The sequence below is a fragment of the Sitophilus oryzae genome, unplaced genomic scaffold, assembly GCF_002938485.1.
Source record: "Sitophilus oryzae breed Bouriz unplaced genomic scaffold, Soryzae_2.0 scaffold_1507_pilon_pilon, whole genome shotgun sequence".
Taxonomy (NCBI): Eukaryota; Metazoa; Arthropoda; class Insecta; order Coleoptera; family Curculionidae; genus Sitophilus; species Sitophilus oryzae.
Window position 1 is genome coordinate 1,460,810 of NW_022146178.1, and position 21,506 is coordinate 1,482,315.

A 21,506-nucleotide genomic window follows, 5' to 3' on the forward strand; every position below is an offset into this window, starting at 1 on the left:
ACGTATCCTCGAAAATGTATGGTCAAGAAAAGTTGAACCAATAATCCTACACGCTTTTCTTCATTTGAAAAATTCACATTTACAATTTTTCAGCTTCTCATTTATGAGAGCAAAGACGATTAAACTTGTTTCTATGGCTAAGTAAGTGAAATTGTTTAAAAATGATAAGAATTGGCTATAACTCAGTACTTTTTCGAAGAAAACATATTATAGCTTACATCACTAAAAAGCTTAAAAAATGGCGCTTTTTATGAAGTCATGGCCAACTATGGTTTCCATTTAAAAAAAACCTATGTTTGTGTCATATGTCAAAAATGACAGGCTTTAGAAAAAAACGGAGAACACAAGTCTCATTAAGGAAGTGATTATCTACAACTTTTATCTGAAAACTTTTTGTCTAAAATAGCTTATAATGGAATTAGGGACAATTTTTAAAATAGCCGAAATTTGTTTTTTTTGAAATATCTAGTAAGCTATGAACTTTTTCAAAAATCTGAAGGGCACATATTTATGACCCCACAAAACTGCAATTCTTTCCCCATTTAACCGACTCTCTATCTCCAGTAGTTTCCGAGATTCCCATAGAGAACATCGTAGGAAACTCACCCTGTATAAATAATATCATGTAAAACTATTCCATTTTATATTTTATACGCTGTATATTGGTTGATTTATCTATAGATATCTTTAAAATAAAAATGTATGTTATGTTGCACTTGTTGGTACAAAAATAGTTGGACATATACAAAAAAACTTTACAGGTGCAATAATGAAAGTCCGTTTTAAAGTTTTATAGCCGATCCTTGCAAGATAGTAAGTAATTTTATTGAAAAACTTCAGACCGTGAAATCTTATTTATGTAGAGAGTAATAAAGATAGCGCATGTTTTATAGATCATGAAATTTGCCTGCGTTGTTCTAAAGAATTCATAATATTGAAGTGTATGTCGAAATTCCTTTTGCTTTTATGTTTTCAAATCGTCTCTGTATATGGTCATACAGAGTCAAAGCAAGACGTTTATATGATTTAAATATCTGAAGAATACATACGGATTAAGTACTATTTTTTGAATATAATATTAACTTAACAAAAAAAATCATATAACTTTAATATTTTATTCTTTTTTCCGCTATTTTATTTGACTGAATATTTTTTTTCTAACTTTTCTTTCTTTTTTTCATTAAAATGATATCGTTGATTAACTTTGTTATATTCACTAAATATTTTATACAGGGTGAGTCTTAAATAAGGGCAAATATTTTTATAGGGGTACACTGATAAAAAAGATAGACTTGAACTAAAGTCGTCATCGTTCTTGAAAAAAAAATTAGTGGCAAGAGAATTTATTTTAGCGTAAAAGAAAATGTTTTGCCTGAAGAAAAACTCTCTTAACTCAAGAAAACTGGTTCTCTTGAAAAATTCGAAAATTTCTCTTGAATCTATTTTCATTCAACCAAGTGCAAGTTACTTTGTTTTAAGATAATAAGAAAAATACGCTAGGAAGTACTTCATTAAAGAAACATGGTCACTTTTCCAATAGCTAAATACTCTTTTGATGAAAAATAATAACGACACGCAAAGACGATGACGAAGGACGGTATATACAATCAGTCGGCAGTCCGATCAGTCGTACATCATAGTACGCACGGGTTTTGTTGCTTGGAATTTTCCACTTGGAATTTTGCATAATTTGCTTTTTAAACGCATATCGTATAACAAATTAGTGATCGTTATTAACATGCATTTGTCATTTTTTATGGACAAATTTTAGGATATATGGATTCTTTAAAGGAGTTTCTGAAAAAATGGAAATTAGAGCATTTATTTGCTATATTTGAAGGTAAGAGACATTTACCTAATGCACCTGTTTAGATAATGCATGGGTGACTATAGATAGAATAAGAATATAGGTATAGATTTTTTTATGCAAATAATTACAAAAATTTTAGAATTTCAAGTCGTCGTATTAAAAAATTCAAAATGTGACCAAAGCTTATAATTTTAATAATTTATTTGCTTTACTTTGAAATCGTGATGTAACATTTCTTTGTAATTTGTAGAGTGATGAACCACCCCAAAAAATTCCAAGGAGTGAAGAAGCAGAAATAACTACTATCGAGGAAAATAATATCACTTTACTTACTGCAGACCAGGAAAACCTAAATTTATCAGAAAATAATATACCTTATAATATGCCTGTATATCAATGAATAAAAAAACACAGGAACGAGCATAACGTCACATCGCTGCGATCAAAGTGGAGGTTGCATATGGCCGACCCACGTGGTCGACCTGTTTTCGATGTAGCAGTGGCGTAGAGTAATAATTATGAATAAGTCACGAAAAAAAAAATAAAAATGATAAACCTTGGCAGGTTAGAGTTTTAATAAATTTTTACTTTTATGTTATTTAATATAGAGTTAATTTGTTTATATTTAACGGATTATAAATGAGTTAGTGATTGAACATAGGTAATATTATTATACCTACATATTATTATGTAACTAAAAAAAGGGAAAACGGATGGGAAAAGGTAAATAAATAAAAAGTCAAAAATACAAATTTATTGGCCTTTAAATAAAATTAATTTCGTATACATTGTGTGTACACTACAGTTTTTGGGGATAAACTCAGGGTTTTTGACAAAATTTACCCATTGCGATCTTCTCGTCTGATTTTTAGGAAAGCTAGAACAAAAGTATAATTTTAAAAAGATTATTGAAAATACCTATTGTCATATTTAACCCCGGGTCACCTTAAACCCCAATAATGAAAGTATTTTCTTTTTGTAGTTTTGTACAGTTAAAAATTTGTCTCTGAAATATATTATAATAATATGATAATCAATATCCAAGTTTTTAACCCAAACAGTCAAAACACAAACCCTAAGTTACGCCTATGATCCTAGGCAAGCTTTGTCATTTGTAGTTTTGTACAGTTAAAAATTTGTCTCTGAAATATATTATAATAATATGATAATCAATATCCAAGTGTTTAACCCAAACAGTCAAAACACAAACCCTAAGTTACGCCTATGATTCTAGGCAAGCTTTGTCATTTGTAGTTTTGTAGGTTAGGTTAACCTTTACAAAGCAGTTAAATAAAATAAGCTTTTATTGGCTTAAAAATTCTTACCTGTGAAATGTAACACCATCATCTTTAGTTTTGGTGTCAGGGGAATAGCCACAAGCGGCACAGCTAACCATATTTTCGGAACACTCGAATTTGGCCTCTGATTTGGCGAACTGGGGCGATAAAAAATGACAACAGAATGAGTCATACTCGGAGGACCAATATGGCCGATTTTGTCTCGCGCATACTTTAGTGACAGATACGAAACGCTCGTTCCTGTGTTTTTTTATTCATTGCTGTATATGATGTATAGACTTCTCTTAGAAATTTTAGTTGAGTCAATAGTATTCGCTATTGGTTTAAGAAAAGTGTCTCTTTAATCAAGAAATGTCCCTTTTCAATCAAGAATTTTTGCATGAATCAAAGAGACTATTGTTCTTGTAGCAAGAACTTCTTTGCATATTCATTTTGGGTCAAGAGTGAAATACTTTGGACAGATAGATTCTCCTATTCTCTAAAGTAATTTTTTAAAGCTTATGAAAAGATAGTTAATGCTTTGGGCAAAGAAACGTCGTTCTTGGCCCTATTGAAAAGCGCCAATCTTTTGGGTCAAAAGTCATATTCATTTCGACTGAGAGATCTTTTTTTTCAGTGTAGTATATTTCGACCCCAAAAAAAAACGATTATGAGTTTTTTTCACGAAAAAAAAAATGAAAATTTGGATTTTTTTTAGTTTTTAGTTAAACAACATAATTTCATGATAATATGACAACATAGATAGTAGATTAAATTTACAAGAAAGAAAACCTAGGAAAGATCCAGTGTTTCTCAAAATTTAAGCAAAAAATATTATTTCTGGAAGTAAATAACTCGGTAATTTTGAAAAACGGTAAAGAGAAAATATGTTTCTTTTATCGAGATCTACCAGCCCTGAAAATATTTGCACTTATTCAAGATTCACATTGTATGCCGGGGGAGAATGACATATCATATGTTAACTTTTTTTAATTAATTTTTTATTTTTTTATCAGAAAAAATCAAAAAGTTATAGGGGTGAGCCACTTTTCAGACGCACCTGGTATAGGTCAATTTTACTAAGTTATTGATAAATGGAAATCAAGGAAAATTTCATGATCTACATAGTTAATTCTAAAAAACTTTCTACTTTCTACTAAAAAATTTCTACTGAAAAAATATATCATAAGCTTTCAAAACCAGAGCAGGACAGTATTTGGGCCAAAAACTAAATACTCCGAACCAATAGAGACTCACCCCGCATCTGTCAGGCAAAAAATTACGCTATAGAAAGATGCGTACAACTTATCTTAGACAGGAACTAGCGGAAACTAGAAAGAACCATCTCATCCGATAATGAAGCAGCCTTAGAAGCGATCAACTCAGTAATCATCAATTAGAAGTTGGTCAAAGAGTGCTTAGACACAGATTAGGTATACTATATGTATACAGATAAAAATCTTATCCCTAATTCGTGGTAGGAAAATTGTTTTTTTATGACGATGTGCAAACGAGTAAAATTTCCTTTGCGCAAAAATAAACTGGCGTAAAATAACAATAAACAGCATAATAGAGAGATATCGCTAAACCGAATAGCGTGCATGGACGTTAATAAGGCCAGGTATTATTTCCTTTACGTGAGCTGGTATTAACTCTCTTCATTTATAGTTATCGGATCGGAAAGGATTCTGTTCGCGTCGCGTCCGCTATTTAAACTTAACCTAACTTTTAATTTAAAACTTTTAAATTGTTTTGTTTATAAGGTATTTTAAAACTAAAGGGCTAAAGTGCCTATTTCCAGTGCTTTATTGTTCAAGGTGTGCCAGTGGGTTTAGGGCAACAAGCAACAAATTCTCTTAGAAGTCGTTATCTGCTGTAAACCTAAGCCTCTTTATAGGTTCTTTAATATTGGAAGAGGTGGAATCCATATTTTGGGCCATATTTTTTTAATTAAAACTAATCCCAGCTACTTAAATACCAAATTACCTAATAAAACTAATGTAATAATTCAAAACAATTCAAACATAACCTAAAATAAAATTCTCGCCGGCCGGCCCCGGTTGTCAAATACCTACACATGCCCATTTAAGTAATTTTTAAACGTTATTTAGAAACAGCGCTTGGTGTAATTATTGATCCGCAAATTACGTCAGGCGGTAACGTTATTAGCGGGTGTTGCGTTAAAAATTGACTAGCGCATATCGTAACTTGATCATAACCATGATAAGGTACGCGTAAATACTGCATGACGCTATTCGGTTTTCCGATATTTCTCTAATAATTGTGCCGGTCAGGCGCTGTGCACAATTTTAGAGGCCATAAGTGGTTTGGTTGGCGTGCTATGTGCGCAAACTAGTAACCTAACTAGTGTCCGATTCCGAAAATTGGAACCACGAAACACAATAAAGAAAAAACAAAGTTTATAATCTGTATGATCTGTGGCCTAGACAACATGAACAAATTAGGAAAATAACATAATAATTAGGAAAATAAATAAATAAAGTTTGAAATGAAATTTACAGAAACAGGACTAATAAATTGACTAAAAAAATCAATAGATTTTTTTTCAGTATATGTTAGTAAGTTATGCATAACAAAGAAACCTACATATTCCTGATCATTCTATTTACAATCTGCAGAAAATACTCTAGATAATATTCAACTATCGATAGATCCTTTGAATAAGAAGACTAAGGAAGGAGCATAATGTTATCCATGTATTTATGCATGGTGGGCGGAAAAAGCGCCATAAAAGCACTCTAGGGTTGGGAACCTTGACAGTTCTGTTTGACGATTCATTTGACACATTTGAATTTGATTAGAAATTTTGTGGATTTGTCAGTCTTTACAGAGCTTATTTTATGTTATTTATTATTTATTCTACTACTGATAGTTGTATAAAGGTAGTAAATCTAGATGGAAATTGTGGCAGAACTTAAATTAACAGTGACACTATCGCGATTTATCGAAAAAGATTCTAAAATAGTTGGTTGTGTAGCGTGCGGTAGATCTCGGCAAAAATTGAGTGAAATAATGGAACAACTTTTCGCTAGTAAGTGACTTTACAGGGTGTTTCAAAACAAATGCGAAAAACTTCAGGGGGTGATTCCTTGTTCAAAATAAAGGGTAGTTTGCTTCATAAACGTTGGGTCAAAAGTCAACCATTAGGGAGATATCGCGGTAGAAAGATGGCGGAAAAATAATGTTCTTATTTTTTATCTTGAAAACGAAAAGAGATAGACTAATGAAATTTTATGGAAGCATTACTGTTATGAAAACACACTTTCTGGTAATTTTTTCACTTTTTTAAAATGAGTGGAAGGGGTTGAAATTAACTACCCCTATCATTCCTGTTAACGAAATTTAAAGAACAATCTCATCAAACACATGCAAAAAAATTCATTTGGATAGTTTAGTTTGTTTAGAAACTTTTTTATCTCTTGTATTTTTTTTATAAAACTCACCAATTTGAAATTAAAAAATAAAATGTAAAGCATTACATGTCAGGACTATAAATATTTTTAGATTAAGAATCTAGTGATAATAATGATAATAATAATAATCTAGATAATAACGTATTGCAGTAGGGTAATGTCAAATAAAACAATATTAGAAACATCCTAAAAAGTGACAGCGGCCGACTAGATTTTTCCTAAAAATTACAGCTGCCCACTAGATTCTTTATCTAAAAATGTTTTTGTCCTGACATGTAATGCTTTACATTTTATTTTTTAATTTCAAATCGGTGAGTTTTATCAAAAAACACAAGAGAGATAAAAAAAAAGTTTCTAAATAAACTAAACTATCAAAATTAATTTTTTTTACATGTGTTTGATAAGATTTTTCTTTAAATTTCATTAACAAGAATGATAAGGGTAGTTTATTTCAACCCCTTCCCACTCATTTAAAAAGTGAAAAAATACCAGAAAGTGTGTTTTCATAACAGTAATGCTTCCGTAAAATTTCATTAGTCTATCTTTCGTTTTCAAGATAAAAATAAAAACATTATTTTTCCGCCATCTTTGTACCGCGATATCTCCCTAATGGTTGACTTTTGACCCAACGTTTATAAAGCAAACTACCATTTATTTTGAACAAGGAATCACCCCCTGAAGTTTTTCGCATTTGTTTTGAAACACCCTGTATAATATACATACGTGTAGTAAACCGATCATTTAAGAAATTCACTTAAATTAACTAAATTATATATTTTTCTTGCATTTTAGCTTTTATTTATTACTTGTCAAAGATTAGATGTCAAAGAATTTAGATACGTTAATTTGACTTACCTGCTTCAGTAGCGTATCGGATGTTTGTGTTAATAAATACTTATTATAACTTATCTATTTTTATTAGAATTATATATTTTTATAACAATTTTAATAACTACCAACATTTATTCACGACGTAACATAAAACAACAAATTATTGAGTACATCATAGTTTTACATTTTTTAAATAAAATTAGAACGACACTGATAAACCGGAATTTAAGTCGGCCATATTTGAGGTCCATCGCGGTGTACCTAAGATTTTTGATATGCTCCTTCCTTAGTCTTCTTATTCAAAGGATAGATCGCATAAAATATAGTTCAAAGTTTAGATTAACCGAATTATAGTATTCATTAGATGCGGCATAAACTAAACGTATGCGCATTTGATCTTAGATCTTGGGCATTGCAGGTAAGATCATGGGATGCAGATATGTGGGAACGGAATATATACATAACGATTTAGAATAGACACTAACGGCAATCGGCATAAAAGGCGTCGGTTCGGTTCAATCAAACCGGCATTGAATATTTCTATTATATTTGCCATATAAGTTGGCGTTTAGTAAGTTACTTGAAATTTCATGAATAAAAGACAATTGTTGTGGTCAGATGTTAGGAAAAATCTTTACGTATACCTACATTAACATTGGCAGTTTTTCAAAGTCTATATAAAGGCACAGTCCTTATAAAGATTTACACAGCTAAGTAGAATTGAATTCAGAGAAAAGAATACTTAATTACATACCGTTTTTTTCGCAAAGTTCTGGGAATATTCCTATTGAAACGAATAATTGAAAAACGGCTACTAAAATGTGTTTAGAATTTCATGTAGAATTCAAAAATCAAAAAGTATAAGGTGATCTAATTAAAATAAGCAATTTGGTTTGGTTTGGCTTTGGGAAATAGTTGTTTATGAAATTCTCATATTTTCTAAGTTGCGACCAGGAGCATGGGGCCCCTGGCATATTTCAAGTAAATTAGCTAAAGGAATATCTAAAAGTTCCTGTAAGATTGTTTCCAACATTTACAAATAGCGGTGGGGTGTTAAGTTTCCCTGATATATAAAGAATATATTAGTAGCTGCCAAAATAAAACAAGACATAGCAGTATTCTTCTAATAATTATTTTTATTATCAATCACGGCCTACTATTAAAAAATTGGCGCCCATACTAAAATATGTTAATACAAAGTTGGTAAGCAGTTCTTTTAGTTTCAAAAATATCTCAAAAACTGCGACTTTGACTGATTTTGATGTTATTACAAATTTTGTTGCAAATATTATTCCTAATCTTAAATTAAAAACCGCGGTTCGCTAGCTACTGTAATTTTAGAGTTACGATTTTTAAAAATGTTTAAACCCCTATACTACCCCCTTACCAACCCCCCACTCCCACCAAAAACTAATGGCCAGATTCTCGGGTGCCACAGTATTTTTGTGCCAAATTTGGTTAAAATCGGTTTAGCGGTTTTTGAGTTATCGTGTTACAGGCAGACGGACAGACGGACATACAGCATATTGCAGTAAATAGCAATAGCTCCCGAGTACAATGATTTGTCATACTTTATACTTTTCTTTGTTTTGAGAGCCGCCATTAAGGTAGGAAAAACAAATATTTGGGAAAGAAGGTGTCAGCAAGTGGAAAGCCTAATAGGGGGTGCACGGAGTACTGAGGTATGGAGAACAATCCGACAAATGAAAACCAATCAAACGGAAAAGCTCTTGAATAGAATGGATATAGAAAAATGGCGCAACTACTATGCAGAATTACTGACAGAAAACCGACCAGAATTTCAAGCAGTAGAAGATGAGAACAACCTTGCAGGCACTTTAATGATAAGCGAAAGAGAAGTACATCAAAGTCTCAATCGAATGAAAAATGGGCGGTCATCAGGTCCTGGTAATATTGTAGCGGAATTATTAAAGTGTGGAACCCAAAGACTGCGCTGGCGTCTGGCAGATCTATTTAACCAGTGCTGCCTGCAAAGTAAACTACCCCGAGAATGGCGAGTGGCTTACATAGTGTCCATCTTTAAAAAGGGAAATCGTAACGACCCCGCTTGTTATAGAGGCCTAAGCATTAACAGTTCGGTCAGCAGACTTTTTGGAAAGGTGCTACAAGGTAGGCTTAGGGACAGTATTGGTGACAAAATCTCGGAAGACCAAAGCGGATTCACACCGGGGAAATCTTGCACGGATAACCTTTTTGTCCTGCAGCAGGTGATGAAAAAAAAGATAGCAGTAGATCAAGAAGTCCATCTAGCATTTATTGATTTGGAGAAAGCGTACGACTCTATTCTCGGCAGCAAGATATGGGAAGTCTTGAAGATCTTAGAAGTAGATAGACCTTTGCTTAAGATAATAAAAGAGCTATATAAAGAAAATGAATCGTACGTTAAGATAGGACACAGGCTATCTAATCCAATTAACACCACAAAAGGGTTGCGACAAGGATGCAGCTTATCTCCTCTGATCTTCAACGCTTAGGTCGAAGTAGCCCTTAGGGAATGGTAGACGAAATGTCAAGGTATGGGAATACCCATTGGGGACAACACACTATTTACACTGAGCTTTGCAGACGATCAGGTCGTGATTGCGCAGGACGATACGATCTAGAGTTCATGACTAAGAGGCTTTATCAAGAATACAACAAATGGGGACTTCAGGTTAGTCTAAAGAAGACCGAATACTTAGCTGTCAATTCCAACGCTTGTTTTGAAGTCTTCATTAATGATAACGTCCAGATTCAACAAGTAGACAAATTTAAATACCTGGGTGCTACTATCAACAACGAGGGTTTGGGCAAAGTAGAAATACAAACCCGAATTCAGAAGAGCAAACAAGTTATTGGATGTCTTAACAGCCTCTGGTGGGACCGACACTTGTCTGCAACAACTAAAAAGAGACTTGGAAGAACATTGGTGGAGACAGTTCTTTGCTATGGTTCAGAGCTATGGACTCTGAGTGCAGACGCGAAGCGCAAAATCCAAGTTGTTGAAATGGACTACTTTAGAAGAAGTGCAGGTATATCTAGGATGGAAAAAAAGACAAACATCGAGGTCAGGCGTATCATGAATGCATCGGAGGAAACAGTACTAGATCGAATCGAAAAATCCAGCTTAAAATGGTTTGGACATGTTCTGCGTATGCCGGAGAACAGGTGGCCAAAAAGAGTTTTTCAATGGGCTCCCCAGGGCAGAAGAAAGAGAGGTAGACCTAGAAAATCCTGGAACGGAACGGTTACGGAACCAATGGAAGCTCGTAACCTAGAAGCTGATGATTCTCTAAATCGAGATGTGTGGCGTAGGGTAACGGGAAGGCAGCAATAGGCTGTAGTTGGAAATGAGAATAAATACTTAAACCAAATTCCATTTCAATTAAAATAATTTCAAGACCGACTCTGGTTTTTTAAATTATTTAGGTAATCTGATTTTATTCATCGCAACAATATTGATCAGCGCTAATTAACACTGAATAAGGAAAATCGAGCCATTTGGATGATTCAAATAAATAATATCCAGGTCAGCAATTTAAAGATATTATTTTTAACTTTTTTTTTTAGTATGAATTTGGAATCTCAGTGTGCGATTTAATAACATGCATAATATTAGTCGTAGTTACAGATAAATCAACTTCTACAAACTAGTTTCTAATGCTCTACATGTTCGAAAGGGTTACCACCGTCCCTATTGCACAAATTTATTTTTCGTTCAATTTCATTAATAGCTCTTTGAATTTTCTTCTTATACTTTCGAATGCATATTGTAAACCTGAAATAAAAAATGCAGGTCCGTATTTAAAAAAATTAAGTTGGCCTCTGTATCTCACAAATTATCAGCTACCTTGAAAAAATACTATCAGATAGCCTTAATAAAGTGGCTATGAGAACGTGTAATTAGTTTTTTAATTTTCTAGAAAGTAACAACAGGAAAAAATAAAATTGATTTTCAAAAAATCCGTTTTTTTCCAAAAACTTAGCAATCCTTGAAATTTTTAAAACTTTTATGGCCTCTTGGTGAATATCCCAAAGCGCAACTTTGCCTGAATTTAACCATGTTCGTACCTATCTATTAACGAGATACCAATGCTGGTATCCCGAATTTGTAGCACCCTGTATAGAATGGGCCGATAAAGAGCAAAATTTAAATGTTTTAAAAATACGCAGAAAGGCTATTGTTCTAGATTTCTTGCATCATTACATGCTAAAAACATAAATATATCAAAAATTCCGTCTTCTTATTAGTTCACGCAGCCTATAAAATTACTAAATCTAAATATTTTCATATTTTAACGGGCCAAAATCTTCAAAGTATTGTCGAAGGAGAGCATAATACCGAAATCAAAATATTCCAATTAAATCTACGGGCGCAGATGTCCGTAATCGAGAAGTTATGAGAGGCCTAACGAAAACAACTCTAAAAATAGTTTTTCGAAAAAAATCTATTTCTGAATACTCACTGAATTGATAGCGGCACTGAATCCGGCCTGACAAGAGCCTTGTCTGTGGTATCCCCAATTACCTGAAACGAAAGATTTAAATTAGTTTTTTTCTTTAATTATTTTGTTAATAATTTTTAATTCGTGTTGAAATCTCTATGTGTTCATTAGAATTTTAAATGACACGTTTAGAAATGTTATTTATGAAATTTAATTTACAATTTCAATTTCAGTATAGAGTAAAAAAAAATATTTTAAAATTGTGAGTACCTATATCGTCGCACATACACACACCGGAAAAGTCTAGGGATATTACAATTTTATCCAGCCATCGTCAGTAATTTTATTATTTGCATTTCTGATATAATAAAATTAAAATAAACAAATAGTCTACAGGACGTATTGGAAATAAAAATGCGAAATTTACCGATTTTTCAAATTTACCTTGGTTTTTATTGAACCCAAAAAATACACACATTTTTTTTATTCTAAACTGTGAATTATAAAGATAAAACCATTTTTACTTAATAAAGGGTATGGCCTCCTCTACTGTTCATTACAGCCCTACGTCGTCTCTCCATGCTCCTGATCAGGTTGTCGATCTCTTCTTGAGGTAGAGCCTGCCACGCTGCATTCACGGCCCGAACCAGATCCCTACGAGTTTCACGAGGCTCAAAATTCTTCTTTGGACCGCGCCTCATATGTCCTCGATGGGGTTGAGGTCAGAAGATTGTGCCGGCCAGGGTAAGATGTTTAATTGATGAGCATTGATAAACTCACTTACCACTCTGGCTGTATGAGGCCGTGCATTGTCATGCATGATAATGAAGTTTCTCCCAAAATAATTGGCATATGGTAACACGACAGGCTCAACAATTAAATCACGATATGTGATTCCTGTTAGAAACCTTTCAAGAAAAACGAGATCGGGTTTTCGGCCTAGCTGGACTCCTCCCCAGACCATAACTGTTTCACCTTGATAAGGGTGCACTTCCTGAACATGATCCAACCGAATAAGATTTCCCGGTTCTCTCCATACCCTAAGCCTTCTCGAATCCGGATGAATTCCAAAGCGTGACTCATCTGTGAAGAGAACATTGGCCCATTGTTCATTTGACCACTGAACATGATCTTGAGCCCACAAATATCGTACCTCTCGATTTCCTCTCGTTAAGGGTTGAGCTCTCCAGAGGCGTCTGCTTCTTAAATTGACCTCTCTTAATCTATTGCGAACAGTGTCAGGACTAACGGTTACATTATGTGTTTCCTGGAGAATTAAACTAAGCTCTGGTGCTGTAAGAGTCGGTCGGCGTCGAGCATTTAAATGTAAAAAATGATCTTGCTGAGGGGTAGTAATGCGATGTCGCCCTGTGTGCCTTTCAGCAACATCACCACTTTCATGGTAGCGTGCACTTAATCGCGATATTACACTTTGCGTTGTATTTAATGCTCTAGTTACGTTACAGTAATTTGGCGCATTCCAGCTTCGAGCATACCCATGGCCCTTAGCATTTCGTGTCTGTTAAGATGTCTACGCTCCATAATGTCGTTTAATACTAAACAGAGTTATTTGAATGAATTCTGGCCAGTTATCATAAAAACATAGCCAGTACAGGTTAAATTCGAACAATTGATGCTAGGTGCTTTTTATACATTTGACAAAAAATGCACAAACACTTCTGCAAATATCCCAAATTTAGAAATAACTAGTGTGACTACTTTGTTTCAATCAAAGTAGAAAGAATCGGCCTACAAATATGTGGTTGTTTATTCAAAACATTTATTTTTAACTTTAATAAAATTATATCCCTAGATTTTTCCGGTGTGTGTATATTAAATATAACTTCTTCTTCTTCTTCTTCTTTACGTGCAGTCTCTTTCGTGGAGGTTGGCAATCACATTGGCAAAATCTTCATGATTCTCGGCTTTCCTAATGCGTTCTTCAAAAGTTTCTCAACGAAGATAGTTTCATCCTGCCGAGACCTCTTTTTCCTTTTTGGTAAGACGTGGTATTTTTCATTTCTCAATATATGCCCTAAGTATGATGTTTTTCTTATTTTTATGATATTAAGCAATTCTCTTTCTCTGCCTATTTTGTTGTAGACGGTATTTGTGATATGGTCCATGGAATTTTAAGCATTCTTCGATATATCCATGTTTCGAACGATTCGAGGCGATTCATCTCTTGAACTTTCAGTGTCCATGTTTCTGCTCCGTATAATAGGATTGACCAAACATAACACTTAATGAGCCTAGTTCTCAACTCAAGGTCCAATCTGGGGTTCTGAAAGATGTTCTTCATTTAAAAAAAGCATTTCTCGCTTTTTCTATTCTGGTTTTTATTTCCACGTCGTTGTTCAAGGTGTTAACTAACCAGGACCCCAAATATTTGAACTTGTAGACCTGGTATAATGTATTGCCCTCTATTTTAATAGGAATTAGTACATTTTGGTTCTTTCCAAATACCATGACTTTAGTTTTAGAGGAATTGATTTTCATCCAGTATTTCTTACAGGAGCCTTCAAGTTGTTCCACTAAACTCTGGAGACCAGTATCACAGTCGGCAATAAAAACTGTGTCATCGGCAAATCTAATGTTGTTAATGACTTCGCCGCTGAATACCGCAATCTGTTGAAAAGGAAGCTTCCCGAAAAACCGCCTCAGTATAAACATTAAATAACGAAGGAGACAGCACACATCCCTGTCTTACTAAAAACTTTTTTACTATTTTTTAAACTATTTTACTTGTTAAAATATAACATACGATTGAAAAAAACGGCGTCAAATGCCCTTACTGCCAGTTGGTCTTAAAAAGGTTGAATTATTTTTAAATGCTTTTTAAATGGTGTTATTAGGGGTTAGCAAGAAACTGACCAAGATGATAAAATTGACACTTCAAGTGACAATAAATGAAGTCAAAGCAAACAAGAAAACAACGGAAAAATTTATAATCATGAACGGATTAAAACAGGGAGATCAAATATTTTCAGTACTCTTTAGTGTAGTATTAGAAAAATTATAAAAAATGCGGGAATCTACAGAGATGGCCTTCTGTTATAGAAAACATACCAATGCGTAGCAATAGATCGGAAAGATCTGATATCGGTGACCAAAAGACTAGAAGATCAAGCGCAAAAAGTAGGCTTAGTGTTTAATGAGAAGAAAATTAAGTTTATGGAATGATCAGATAGGGATTTTAAGAAGGAAAGATGTCAAGAAATAGGAAAATACAAGTTTGAGGAAGTAGATACATTCACATATCTAGGAACTGTATTTATAAGGAAACCAAATGTAACTCAGGAAACTTTGGCAAGAATAATGGCAGGAAATAGATGTTTTAGCACACAAAAAAATTATTAAGAGTAAGAACATCTCTAGAAGCTTAAAAATCAGAATGTACTAAACAGTGATACGACCAACAGTGCTGTATGCATGTGAAAGGTGGACGTTCAATGCAACGGAAAATTCGAGGCTAGAGATTTGGGAGAGAAAAATGCTGAGAAAGATTTTTGGAGGAAAGAAGATAGACAACATATGGACCAGAAGAACAAATGAAGAATTAAAGTAACTACATCGGGCAGTAAGTACGACGGGAGTAGCAAGAGCTGCAAAGATTGAGATGGCTGGGACACATAGAAAGAATGGCTGAATCAAGAGTTCCTAGAATGATGATGAGACGTGAAATAGGTGGAAAGAGAAGGAGGGATAAACCGAGAAGCAGATGGAAAAAGGATGTAGAAGAGGACTTGAGAAAGATAAGAGTAAATGGGTGGAGAATACAGACCAAATTATCCTCAAGATATATATCTATTCTCAATTCTGGGGATTTTTGCTTTTGAAAGAAACTATAACAATTAATAACAATTTTAGCATTAAAAGCATGCCATTTTTGGTTCTCTTTGGTCTCAACAAAACTATGAAATAGTGTTTATTATTCAATTAATATCACTGTCATTTAAAAGTCATATTATTGCAGATAGATGGCTGTTACTCAAGAAGAGATAGTTTTCAATCCAGAAGTTGAATGTTGCTATTTTTTTTAATTTGTATGTTGTCAAAAAATAATATGATAACTTTTCCATGACCGTGGCATTAAAAAAACAATAAACTATGTATATTTTAAAGGTGTCGATGGGGACCAAAAGCAAAAGCATACTTTTAATGCAAAAATTTCTGCAAAGCGTTACTGTCTTTTCGAAAAGAGAACATCTCCAACAAAAATAAAGCTACTGAGGTGACCCAAAAAATAAAATATCAAAAAAAGATGCAACTTGATGATAGAGCATTTTTTTAAATATTTACTTTGATATATCATCTCACAGGGTGTTTAAAACTTAAGCCAAAATATAAAAATTTTGTTTTCCCCCTACCGTATACTATACGAGAGAAACTTTAACTTTTAATTTACAAAGAGGCTACAGAAACAAATAATTTGTCTGAAAAGTGGCTCACCCCTATAACTTTTTTATTTTTTCAATTAAAAAAACGAGATTTGGTTTGTTAGTATATGACATCAATTAGGATTGATTGAGGGATTCAATTGTTTTCGGTCAATTTCCGTTTCACCGGAAATTACTACAACTTTTGATTTTTAAATGGCATCCTCAGTATTTTTTTACTTTATTCGATAGAAAATACCACTCTGAATTGAATGACATATCATATGTCAACTTTTGATATTTTCGCATAGGGTTTATTTGAAGTTATAACTTACGGTTCGTAACGAAAATTTGACTTGAAATACCAAGTGTGTATCAAATTATTCGTAATGCCTTTTCCAAATATGCTAATGAGCCACCCTCGTTCCATTTGAAAAAAATTGAGATATGATTAAAAATACGATTTGAGCATTTTTTAACTGGCCAGGACAAGACACTAAAAACATTAGACGATCAAATTTATTTTTCCAAGTCTCCTTGATTAAGAATTAGTGTTTTTAATATAGCCATGGCACTCTAGATTGAATTTTAAAATAAGATTTTTTATTAAGCGAGAATGTCAAAAGTTGGCATATGATATGTTATTCTATTCAGAATGTCATTTTCTATCGAATAAAGTAAAAAAATACCAAGGGTGCCATTTAAAAATCAGAAGTTGTAGTCATTTCCGGTGAAACAGGAAGTGACCAAAATCAATTAAATAGGTCAATCAATCCTAATTTATGTCATACACTAACATACCAATTCTCGTTTTTTTATCTGAAAAAATACAAAAGTTATTAGGGTGAGCCACTTTTGAGACGCACCCGCTATACTAATCAGCATCTAATCCTATTCTGAGCTGTCTGTTTGATTTCTCCCCATGTTTTCCCGACCTCTTGGGCTTCAGAGGTTACTGTTCTTCTCCAGGTATTCCTTGGTCTTCCCCTGGCACGTCTTCCCTGTGGATTCTACTCAAGTACCTGTCTAGCGATATCTCTGTGGGGTCTGCGCAAAATGTGCCCAATCCAGCCCCACTTTTTTTTCTTAATTTCGATATCTATTCGACTTTGTGATGTTCTTCTCCACAGTTCTTCGTTGTTAATTTGATTGGGCCAGAAAATTCTCAATATTCTTCGAAGACACTTGTTAACAAACACCTGTAGGCGATCCATGAGACCACGCGTAACCTTACTCCATGTTTCGCATCCATAAAGCAAAATAGATTTGACATTGCTATTGAAGAGCTGGACTTCCACACAGGTGTAAGCATGCCAAAAGCTCTTTGTGCCTTCAAAATCCTTTTCTCTATATCTTTCTCTGTGCCCCCATCGCTCTGAACCATACTTCCCAGGTACTGAAATTCATCAACTCTTTCGATGGCTCGGTTGGAGAGGTATAGATCTTGGTTGTTGGGAGTATTTGACCTCATTTCTTTGGTTTTCGCCACGTTGATTTGAAGACCGACATTATTAGCTTCCTCTTGGAGTCTAAGAAGTTTTTGAGACATATCCGAATGTGAATGGGAAAAGATGCATAGATCGTCTGCGTAATCCAGGTCTTGCCTGCTTAAGAGTCCCCATTGTATCCCTAGTGGTTCTTTAAATGCTCTATTTAGTGCTACATCCAGAACGATGTTAAAGAGTAGCGGCGAAAGTATACAGCCCTGTTTTACACCTACTGCAATAGAAATAGCTAGTTTTTAGAAAATATTAATAATAATTTAGCCAGCTGTTCAAGCCCGTCATTCAAAATCTCTCAGGCAATTAGCCCGGCTATTTTTGGACCGATTTTTTTCCAAATCGTTATTGATACTGACACCGTTAACGACTTAATCTGAGAGCCTTTCGCCTCCTAAAATAAATAGAGCGAGCCGAGCCACCCTCACCAACTTCCAATTTATATTTCATCTCCTTGTTCGGGTGTCTGTTTACTGTTCTTCGCGGTACGAACGAGAAGCCAGCCAGCCAGTTAGTTAACTTACTGAATTAGAAGTTACAGAAGTCCCTTATTCCGGCCTGAAATAGCGCCCAGAGCGTAAACACTGCCAGAAAGAAATAAAGGACTCTATGTTTAGCGAGCGTAAAGTCAATGAGCTTTCGGCCACTTAGTCTCTTAGTACGTTAATTAAAAAGCGCGCTTTTTTCACTTGTAATTAGTGCCTTATTATTGGTATGGTGAAAGTGTGTGGTTATTTGGATTACGGCTTTGTAAATATAAATAATCAGTTTTAAATAGGCCTCAGTGAATTTCTTTGTATAGCGTCGCTTTTAAAACCTTTCCTGAAGGAATGCATTTTTTTATATAGTATACTAGCGTGTACCCGCGACTTCGTTCGCGTCGAATTAATCATTTGTACTGGTGATGATAAAGCAAAGCAAGAATTTCCATTAACATACAAACTGGATAAAATTTTGGAGAAAAAACAATATAACGATATTATTATACAGGGTGAGTTTCATACGATGTTCCCTATGGGTATCTCGGAAACTACTGGAGATAGAGAGTCAGTTAAATGGGGAAAGATTTGCAGTTTTGTAGGGTCATAAATATGCGCTTTTCAGATTTTCGAAAAAGTTCATGGCTTACTAGATATTTCGAAAAAAACAAATTTTGGCTATTTTAAAAATTGTCCCTAATTCCATTATAATCTATTTTAGACAAAAAGTTTTCAGATAAAAGTTGTAGATAATCACATCCCTAATGAGATTGTCTTCTCCGATTTTTTCTAAAGCCTGTCATTTTTGACATATGACACAAACATATGTTTTTTTTTAAATGGAAACCATAGTTGGCCATGACTTCATAAAAAGCGCCATTTCTTAAGCTTTTCAGCGATATAAGCTGTAATATGTTTCTTTCACAAAATTACTGAGTTATAGCCAATTCTTATCTTTCTTGACTAATTTCACTTAGTTAGCCATGGAAACAAGTTCAATCGTCGTTACTCAAAGAAATGTGAAATTGTCACATCCAATCTTTGTAAATTAACATAAACAAAAATTGTAAATAAGAGTTTTTTAAATGAAGAAAAGCGTGTAGGATTATTGGTTCAACTTTTCTTGGCCATACAGTTTCGAGGATACGTTGACCAGTGAACGTTACGTTTTTTAGAGAACGGTTTTCAAGACATGTTAGAAAAGTTAAATTTAGATACTAGCGCATTAATACAGTGGTTCCAACATGACTTTCATTATGACACACCAACCCCCCCCCCCCACAATAAAAGAAATGTTAAAAATTATTTATATCATAATTATGTAGACTCAGGGATAGAAAGAGGTGGACCAATTGCATGGGTCTCCTCGGTCACCTGACCTATCCATTTACGATTTTTTTATGCTGTATGGTTAACAACAAGGTTTACAAAAGAACTTATGAATTAAAAGAGGCACTCTAGAAACAGGAGAAGCTTAATTAAGTCGACCGGTCGTTCTGTAACAATAGCTAGAAATTCAGTTTTAAAAAGATGCATTTATGTACTCAAAATAATTTTATTGCCGATTTTTTAAACATTTTCTAAAATAACTTAAAGTGTACGTAGTGATATTATTTTTTTAAGTTTTAGTTTGTGTAGTGAAAATTGTAAAGAGCCGTTTTATATTTTGTCTTTTTATAAGTTATAAATCTTTATAATTAAAAATTTTAAAAAATGGTAACTCCAAAATTACAGTAGCTAGCGAAACGCGGTTTTCAATTTAAGATTAGAAATAATATTTGCAACAAAATTTGTAATAACATCAAAATCAGTCAAAGCAGTTTTCGAGATATTCACATATTTTAGTATGGGCGGGTATACGTGCCCCCCGGCGGCAATTTTTTTTTGTTATTATATATATTTTAGTTAACAAATATTGGATGTGACAGAATTTCACATTTCTGAGAGCAACGACGATTGAACTTGTTTGCATGGCTAAGTGAAATTAGTCAAGAAAGATGAGAATCGGCTATAACTCAGTAATTTTGTGAAAGAAACATATTATAGCTTATATCGCTGAAAAGGTTCAAAAATGGCGCTTTTTATGAAGTCATAGCCAACTATGGTTTCCATTTAAAAAAACATATGTTTGTGTCATATGTCAAAAATGACAGGCTTTAGAAAAAATCGGAGAACGCAAACTCATTAGGAATGTGATTATCTACAACTTTTATCTGAACACTTTTTGTCTAAAATGGATTATAATGGAATTAGGGACAATTTATAAAATAGCCAAAATTTGTTTTTTTCGAAATATCTAGTAAGCCATGAACTTCTTCAAAAATCTGAAAGGCGCATATTTATGACCCCACAAAACTGCAATTCTTTCCCCATTTAACCGACTCTCTATCTCCAGTAGTTTCCGAGATGCCCATAGAGAACATCGTAGGAAACTCACCCTGTATAAATTAATAATATTTGAGGAGTAGTTTCATCTCGTTGGAATTTAACTTTCGAAAAATCCGTTTGTCAAAAATAAGCTTTTTACGTCAAGCACTTTAAGCGGAATCGTCAATTACCCAACTTTTTGGAACACCCTGTATGATTTTTTAAAAAATTTCAAAATATGTAAAAAAACAAAATAAATTATGCGTGTCCAAGCCTTTTCCCGAAAGACTAACCGTTTTTTAAATAACAAATATTGTAATATTTGGTGGGCGTTTTCACCCTCTTGGAATTTGAGATTCGAGTAACCCCTCCTTATCGAACCTCTACACCCCACCATCTACTTAAAATATGTAAAACAACAAAATAAAATATACGTGTTTCTAAGTTTTCCGAAAAACTCACCGGTTTTTAAATAAAAAATATTCTAATATTTGAGGGGTGGCTTCACCCCCTTAGAATTCGAGTTTCGAAAAATCCCTTATTATAGAACCTCTAAACCTTAAAGTCAATCCGTTTTCCAAAAATCAGCTTTTTACGTCAAGCGCTTTAAGCAGGATCGTGATTAATCAATGACCAGATTTTTCGAAACACCTTGTATACATTTTTAAAAAACCTTAAAATATGCAAAAAACAAAATAAAATATACATGTTTAAGCGTTTTTTCGGAAACTTGACCGTTTTTTAAATAAAACCTATTGTAATATTTGAGGGGTGGGTTCACCCCCTTGGAACTGGAATTTCGAAAAATCGAACCTCTATACCCTAGAATCAACCTGTATGCCAAAATTGAGCTTCTTAGGTTGAGTGGTTTAAGCAGGATCGTAATTAATCAGCGAGTCACTTATTACAAGATATAGATTATTATTTTATTTTACATTAATAATTTTTCATGCATTCTAATAATTAGGATCTAATTATTAGATAA

At 33.6% G+C, this 21,506-nt stretch overlaps 1 protein-coding gene and 1 long non-coding RNA gene across 2 annotated transcripts in view; both read right to left on the reverse strand.

Moving 5' to 3' along the window:
• The window catches only part of LOC115878279 (integrin alpha-PS2), a 250,658-nt gene that overhangs the window by 111,590 nt on the left and 117,562 nt on the right, over positions 1-21,506 (reverse strand). Inside the window, exon 5 of the mRNA XM_030894733.1 lies at positions 11,819-11,880. Within this exon, the coding sequence (XP_030750593.1) occupies positions 11,819-11,880 (62 nt within the window). The remainder of the gene's footprint in view (positions 1-11,818; positions 11,881-21,506) is intronic.
• LOC115878280 lies at positions 2,557-3,363 on the reverse strand. The gene is made up of 2 exons (XR_004049489.1): positions 3,136-3,363; positions 2,557-2,687 (listed from the first exon to the last, which is right to left on the reverse strand). It is a non-coding gene; the product is annotated as an uncharacterized LOC115878280 (long non-coding RNA).